The sequence below is a fragment of the Cyphomyrmex costatus genome, unplaced genomic scaffold, assembly GCF_001594065.2.
Source record: "Cyphomyrmex costatus isolate MS0001 unplaced genomic scaffold, Ccosl1.0 scaffold264, whole genome shotgun sequence".
Taxonomy (NCBI): domain Eukaryota; kingdom Metazoa; phylum Arthropoda; class Insecta; order Hymenoptera; family Formicidae; genus Cyphomyrmex; species Cyphomyrmex costatus.
In genome coordinates this window covers 15,265-24,086 of record NW_017276736.1, presented here as the reverse complement: position 1 = coordinate 24,086, position 8,822 = coordinate 15,265, and the positions used below count along the sequence as shown (strand labels likewise).

General features: G+C 35.9%; 1 protein-coding gene across 1 annotated transcript; it reads left to right on the top strand.

Annotated features, from left to right (window-relative positions):
• The first annotated feature begins 1,180 nt into the window (after positions 1-1,180).
• On the top strand, positions 1,181-2,734 carry LOC108774570 (uncharacterized). The gene has a single exon (XM_018540710.1). It carries the CDS (start codon positions 1,181-1,183, stop codon positions 2,732-2,734), a length of 1,554 nt encoding a protein of 517 aa, XP_018396212.1.
• Positions 2,735-8,822: the final 6,088 nt, after the last annotated feature.

Genomic DNA, 8,822 nt, shown 5'->3' with positions numbered 1-8,822 from the left:
ATGATACGAAATACATAATTAGTCGCCAGAAATAATACAAAAAAATAATAAAGTCGCACGCTCGCTTGCGCACTCGCCCTTTTAAGCCCGAAGGACTCAGGATCTCCCCCGAAAGTATTGTCAAAAGTGACTGACAAAAATTGTCACGTCACAGTACATTCATTATAAAGTTAATTATACATGGTGGTGAGTTCTACCTGTGATATGAATCCTTCAGATTCGTTATTGTATGTTTTTTTCTATTGTTGAGTATTAACAACTTTATTATGAATTCTCTCTTTCTTGTTGATGGTATCCGAACGGTGCTCTTCCAGTATATTTACATCGATGTTCTATCTCTCTAAAATATATTATTAAATAAATAACACCTTCATTATAAGATCATTACTTGTTTGTATTTACATGTTAATGTTAAACTTAGACTTTTCATTTGGGCTATCAAGACCTTCGAACCATACAAGACTCCAGGACCAGACGGCATCTACCCTGTTCTACTCAGGGAGGGTAGGAGGGCCCTAGTAGGCCCCCTAACGAGGGTGCTCAGAGCTAGCATAGCACTGAGACACGTTCCGAAAGCCTGGAGTGACACCAGAGTGGTATTCATACCAAAACCAGGCAAAAATGGCCATGTGATGGCCAAGGACTACAGACCTATCAGCCTCACATCCTTCATCTTAAAAATGCTGGAGAGGCTCATTGATAGGCATCTGAAAGACTTCTACCTTCTTGCAAAGCGACTGAACCCATCACAGTACGCTTATAGGGAGGGCAGATCTACGGATACTGCCCTGCATCACCTTGTGAGCGGGGTTGAAGTTCAGATGGCTGCAAAAGGATATGCAATAGGTGTCTTCATTGACATTGAGGGGGCTTTTGATAGCACCTCAAATACGTCGATTAAAGACGCCATGAACAGATTTAACGCTCCAGAATCACTGATTGACTGGACTCAAAACATGTTGAAGGGCAGAAGACTGACCGTCAATCATGGTAACAACTCAGTTGAGGGGAGGCCGGCGGCGGGCTGCCCGCAGGGGGGGGTGCTGTCACCCTGCTGTGGTGCCTGGTGGTGGATGAACTCCTCACAAAACTGAAGAAATCAGGCTTCGAAATCTACGGATACGCGGACGACGTGGCCATTATCACCAGAGGTAATTTCCTCTCAACACTCAAGGAACGGATGGACGAAGCCTTGGAAATTGTACAAAACTGGTGTAGGACGAGGGGACTGATGGTAAACCCCACAAAGACCTCGGCCATGATCTTCACCAGAAAATACAAACCGGAACCCATTGAGACATTAAGGCTCTGGGGAAAGGAAATAAATTATGTAAATTCAGTAAAATATTTGGGGGTCCTATTAGACCCCAAATTGAGCTGGAAACCACACCTCGAGGAAAAGAGGAAGAAATTCTACACCTCTATGTGGGCGTGCAGGAGAGCCATGGGAAAGAACTGGGGACTAAACCTCAGGACAGCCTTATGGCTATACAAGATGGTATTGTTACCAAGACTCACGTATGCAGCAGTTGTCTGGTGGTTGAGGGCGGAAAAGGTGGAGGCACGGAATCTGCTTAAAAGCCTACAGGGAGGATACCTAAGGGCTGCAGCGGGGGCCATGAATACTGCACCAACTGAGGCGCTGCAAATAGCACTCAGTATTCCGCCCCTAAACCAGGTGATTAAATACACAGCCAGGCAAACAGCATACAGATTAAGATGTCAGGGTGAGTGGAAGGAAACCAGGACCGGTCACACAAGACTGGGACTTTCTGACAGACACCCTTTCAATCTAAAACAAGACAGGATCCCCAGAAGACATCAGTTGGTGAAGAATTTCAAAGTTCAAATACCGACTAGGGAGGACTGGAGCAAGCATGACTATAAAGCCAATCCAGATGTGGACACTTGGTTCACGGATGGATCGGGAGCAAACGGACGATATGGGGCAGGTATTTATGGGCCCAATATCAACCACAAGGTAAGCATACCAATGGGTGAGCTGGCCACAGTGTTTCAAGCTGAAGTGCTGGCCATCCAGAAATGTGCGGAACTCCTGCTAAAGGGGAAAAGCAGAAAACAAATAAATATTTATACTGATAGCAGAGCAGCTATCGAAGCACTTGCAAGAACCTCCACAGAATCATCTGTGGTATGGGACTGCATGCAAGCACTCACAACACTAGGGGCAACTAACAAAGTAACCCTGGTATGGGTCCCTGGACATCAGGGGATACCTGGAAATGAGGGAACGGACGAGCTGGCAAAACAGGGTACTGAGAAGGCCCCGGCTGAAAGGATCGTCGGAGTCCCATTTTCAGCAGGAACGAAAATAATCAAAGAATGGCTTGAACGGGAGCACTCGAACTCCTGGAAGGGGGCAGAGGGCTGTAAACGAGCCAAACAACTCATGAGATCTCCAAACCTAGCAAGAACTAGAGAGTTGCTGGCTATGGGAAAGACTAAACTGAGAAGTGGCATAGGCCTACTGACAGGACACTTGCCCCTCAGAGCACATTTATTCAATCTAAGACTAGCGGAGCAGAAAGAATACCGGCTATGTGGAGAAGAAAGCGAGGACAACCTGCACTTATTGTGCCGATGCCCTGCACTCGCTTGTAAAAGGTACAAATCCTGGGGACATATGTTTATGACACCCAAGGATTTTGAAAATGCGAAGGTCAGCAGTCTAATAAGTCTGGTAAACGACACGAGGCTGGGATTGACTGAATGACCTATGGAAAAAGCAGGGAGCGACAAAGGAACCCCACGGATCTAGGTCGCGTAAATGGGCTAATAAAAACCACCTGCAACTAACTACTACTACTACTACTATTTTATATAAAAAGTTTCAAGAGGAGCGTTTTTTAAATAAATCGATAGCACTTTCTGCAACTATATCCAGAAACAATTTACCATCATTTCAAACCGTACCAAAATCGAAATCCAACAAAAAAGAAAAAATCTAGTGCCAACATTCATCAAACAGTAGCCTTAGCTAATAAACGACAATTCCCATTAGATAAGTTATTAGCTTACGATTTAACTACTGAAAATCAGCTGTTTGATAACGCCGGATTGCTTAAAAAAGAAAATAATAAAAAATAATTAATACAAAACAGGGCTACGAGCCAACATTAGTTAAAATATAAAGGTCTTAGCAATAAACTGTCATTAATTAAAAATAAATAAATATAAAGTTTAATAAAATATAAAAACAAACGTTTCGACCTTCATTAGGTCATTTTCAATGTTAAAAACGCAAGATCGTTAACAATGTACAAACTATTGTATTATAAAATTATAAACGCAAAATAAATATGTATATAAATATAAAAATTGTTTGATATAAATGTTTAATCTCACTCGCATAATTAAGTTCATAATCATATCGTGTACACCAGCAAGAGTCCAACAAAATAATAAAAGTTCTTTAATCAGAGAGTTAGAAAAAAATTTTGATAATACTGGGGAATCAATGAATATAGAATCAGAGATGTGTTTAGTAATAGACGTAATGTTAGTTATGCGAATTATTTCTTGGAAAAATTTGAAAACATTCAAAGATGTTGCTTCTGCATTCTGTAAATATATGAAGTCGAAGAGTTATCAAAATACTACTAGAATTGATTTAGTATTTGATTCGTATTTTTTGCAATCAATAAAATCCAGCGAGCGTCAGCGTAGGCGAAAATCGAAGTCTATAGTTTATCACGATATTACCTAAAAATACCCCGCTTCCAAAACAACAAGAAAAATTTTGGTCTTCGTCTCAAAACAAGATTTTATTGCAGAAGTTTTTAAAAACGTACATCCAAGAAAATAAAAATTCTTTTGCAGGAATAGAACTGATATTCAGTGTAATAAATGATTTATGCACAGCAATTAATTTGAATGATTCTAATCACCAGTCGTACGCTTTTTTGGATTCTTTGCAACAAACTTCTGTTGAAGAAGCTGACGTTAAAATTATATTGCATATAAACCATGCATCGCAGCACGGATTTGAAAACATATATTTAATTTCTTCTGATACCGACGTAATCGTGCTAGGATTGTATTTTTGGAACACTTTCAAAGAAAACGGTTTGAAGGTGAGAAAAAGGTTTGAAGGTGTTTATAGACTATGTGCGACAACTGACACATGCTAAAAGTAAAGTTGTGTACCTGTATATATACACTCTAAAATTTTACCCAACGTTTCAACTGCCCAAACTGAGGATGCTGGCGGTCTACATGTACATAACAATACAGCCTCACTTCTAACACATATCAGTTTCATGTACACAGCCTATACGATTAATTTCTGTATAGAATACTTATATTATATTTTATGTTTTCTAGACTTTGTGGGTACAGGCAGGTGTTTCAAGCACCACTAGAAATATTCCTATACACGCTCTTGCGACTAAGTATGACGACATATGTTCAGTGTTACCAGCCCTTCACCACAGGTGCTGATTACACTAGTAAAGTAGGGACCAAATTATCAGCTTTGCAAGCTGATCCAAAGATGTATCTTGAGAATTTCGGAAAAGGTAATTTTACTTCATATATTATGTTTTAAAGAAAAATACATTTTATTCTAAACCTTTTTAATGTTCATTTTTTAAATATTTGTTAGATCTTTCTCATCTTAATATAGAGAGGTCAATCGATTTAGCTGAGCAATATTTAGTCAAAGTCTTAAGAAGAAATAGTAATTGTACAAAATTTAATCAATTACGACTCTGGCTTTATCATCATTCGGCATCAAAAATTGAAGACTTACCTCCAACAAGCGCTTCCATCCGATTGCATATATTAAGAGCATTTTATGTAGTCGTAAATCAAATTAACTGCTTAAACGAACATTTTATGCTACTAAATCCCACCGAATTCGGTTTTCAAATAGAAGACGACATGTTGTTATCTAAAAAAGTAACAATTTTTTGGCCACCGATAGATGAACTTATTCCAAGTTGTACATGCAAAGTTTGCAAAACAAAAAGTTGTTATTGTGTTGCAGCAATGGTGCCTTGTTGTTCGTTTTGCGCTTGTAAAAAAAACAACACATGCAAAAATAATGCATAAAATGTATTATACTTAATTGATTGTTCAATAATTTTTCATTGTTTTTCTGTTTATTATAAGAAACATTAGGATTTTATTAAATAAATTTTTTAATATTTAAACAAAATCATAAGCATATTTATAGAATACTTACCACGCATGCAGGAAAATGGATAACGCAAAAAGGGGAGGCGGCGCGCGCTTGCCCGAGCGCGCCGTAGGTGAAATGGCGCATCAAAATGCGTTTTTCGACGATATCTCGAAAACTATGGAGTGTAGCTGTAAAGGTATATTAAGAAAAAACTTTCTAAATAAAAAAATGAAAAATTTGAACCCAGTTTGAACTTGGTACGATGTTTCACTTCGGAGCTATGGCCTTTTAAACAATTACTTTGTTTATAACTTTTTTTTGCCCACTTTTCCGGCCGAGCACCCTCGAAATTCGGATTCAGCGACCAAAAATACGTCTAAAAAACTTGGGTGCAGGCGGGGACCTGAGATGGCCACGGATTGTAGGTTCGGCGCCCGGACTAGCTTATATATGTATGTATGAATTAAAGTTCTTAATAAAACGCCTGGCTGTTTTGTTAATGCTCGTGTATTCTTCTTTTATTCTATTGCACTCTGCTTGCGCAGCATCTGCAGAATCTGATTTTTGTTCTGAAAACAAACGCATAGAGTAAGATTTAAAATAAACTTTTGATGCACTGTGTGAATAATCCTAGTATTAATACGTACTGCAAATATTTGTACATAAATGTAAAGACTTTTGATTTACTTTTAGAATGCTTTTAGTAAATATTTTGTCAGTGACTAGACAAAACAATTTTTATTAATATTTTATGAGTACATATATTATTAAATTGTTTGAAAATTGTTTGAAATAAGGCTTGAAAAACTAATATAAAGAGATAAGGGCAATAAGCCAATAAATTCGTTAAAATCTATTAAATTAATCTAATATATTGCGAAGAATATCACGTAATTATGGCGTTTCGTCCCAGCTTCCACTACTGGACTCATCAGTAAGGCATTGTAGTGGAAACCTACCTTAGATGCCTAAGGAAATTCAATCGAGATTCTATATGAAGAGATAAACACGCATATCAAAGCACTTGCGAGAATTTGCGTATATCGATAGACCTCTGATGGCGGGTCGACGTAGTAATATTCCTTGCAATATTTATCCAAAGTAATATATGTAGTCCCTTCCCCCCCCAAATTGCGCGCCAAACAATCGTCGATCTTAAAACGCACTATATTATTAATATTCTTCGACAACAGTATTTATTTCTATATAAAGATGTTTATTATATTTAATATTTCTTAAAAACAGTTGCCTACTGAAAAGAGTAGGAACAGTAGATACATATATGTGCAGCAAATAAAATGATAAACAAATAACGATATTAAAATACGGTATTGAAAACAAACAACGAAATAAAAGATAATAATAATATTTATTGAATTATTCTATAAATTAAAAAAAAGGAACGTTTCGACTTTTAGATAAGTTTTCTTCAATCTCCTTGATATAATATATATCTAACAATAATATAAATTGTAGCAATAAAACGAAAATAATATGGTTAATCAGTCAAATTATTATCCATCAAGTCAGAAAGTAGAAAGTATGAAAATTGTTTCTCAAGCCACATACACAACACAAATCAAGAAAATTATCTGCATCATAATTCTAAATAAAACATTGATGCATATTAAGAAATAAACTTGAAAACTATATAAATCAAAAGAATAGGATTAATGCACAAAGAGACATGGAAAAATTAGACAAAGCATACGATTACTTGTTAGGGTCATTTTATCCTCAATAATAGATAAACATTACTTGTCATTTCAAACATCTGAAGTTTATTTTCTTTTATTCTTAGGACAACGGTCGTAAAGTACAGATCATTTACTTAATTTATATTATTTCACTTGAAGGAAGAAAATTGCACATAGCATCTAATTTGCCGTAAATTTAATATATATTTTCAGTTTTATAATTTATATAGTTTTCAACTTATATCCTAATATGCATCAATGTTTTATTTAGAATTACGATGCAGATAATTTTCTTGTTTCGCCGCGCGCGCGCGCGCGGCTTGAGAAACAATTTTCATACTTTTTACTTTCTGACTTGATGGACAATAATTTGACTGATAACCATATTATTTTTGTTTTATTGTTATAATTTATATTATTGTTATATACTTATATCAAGGAGATTAAAGAGGACTTATGTAAAAGTTAAAACGTTTCTCTTTTTTAATTCATAGAATAATTCAATAAATATTAACATCTTTTATTTCGTTGCTTCTTTTTGATATTGTATTTTAATATCGTTATTTCTTGTTTTTTTTTTAAAGCGTTACCCCACATAGACAAAAAGATATCTTTTATATTTCTAAAAGATATCTTGCCTTGTCTTGAGATATCTTTCATTTTTTACGAAAAGACATCTTTTAGGGATTTAAAAGATGTCTCATGCAACCTTTAGAGATGTCTTTTATACATCTAGAGATATCTTAAAGATATCTTTAATCGAATTTAAAGATATCTAAAAGAAATCTTTTAGATATGCGGCGACGATGTTTGAAATGCTTGAAAGATATCTAATAGATATCTTTTAGATATCTTGAAAAATGTATTGTAGATATCTTAAAAGGTACATAGCATGACAATGTTAAATTAATTAATTGAAAATTGCTGTTTTCGACGCGCTCGTGCGCGCTGTGAACAACAATTTTTAATTAATAAATTTAAAATTGTCATACTTTTTTTTAAATATTATATAAAGAAATAGACACTTTTTTCATTTTCAAAATATAATAAAACATATGTTGTAATATATTATTATACATTTTGTCTATTCGAATTCGTGTTTTAAACAGCAAAAACTTTTTTTTGGATTCAATTGGATTCAATTGGATGCAACTGGATTGAAAAACTGCGTTTTCTATTAAAAATTTTGAATTGTACAGTATTCACTATGGTCACAAACGCACTGAAAAAGCTATGATATTATTTTTAGATTGAAAGGTATACAAATATGCTCCATGCAATTCCTATAAGTGAATAAAAACGTATTCGGATTGAAAAAGATTCATTTTAACTAGAGCTGTGCGCCGATGTTATAAATATCGGCGGCGGGCGCCGATTGTTCTTGTCCACGGCGGCGGCGGCGCTGGCGGCGGGTCGATCGGCGCCGTATTATATACATACATTATACATGTATCTACTTATATATTCAAAAAAATATTTTTATATATATTGTGACATGACATTTTGTCAGTCACCCAGAAAAACAGCATAATGCGAGATCCTGGGTCCTTCAGGGTCAACGGGCGAGCGCACAAGCGAATGTGCGACATTATTTATTATTCTTATTTCCTTTTTGCGATTATTGTACTACTTAATTTTATTTTTTTTCTTGCGATTATTGTATTATTTTTCTTTTTTTCTTCTTGTCGCTATTTAGTTAAGTTTTAGTTAATATTAAGACGATCCTGAGCTCGGATTTTGCCGGTAATTTACGATCAGAGCCGGTGGCTACGCTGTATTCTTGTGTTCGGCCGCCTCACCTATCGCTAGAAGAGAGAAGACGTCGCCTCCCACGAGGAAGAGATTGCTGTATGAAGAATTTGGCTGAAGTCACGAGAAACGCGGCACACGCAGGTCGTATTATTTCATATTTGTTATTAATGTCGCTATTATTTGGTGGATTATCGCACCCTCATTGCAGACGCCTCGGAGAGAGACGTCAG

Bases quoted from the DNA above. Each gene is read 5' to 3' on its own strand.
- LOC108774570 (XM_018540710.1), top strand. From the start codon at position 1,181: ATGGACGAAGCCTTGGAAATTGTACAAAACTGGTGTAGGACGAGGGGA.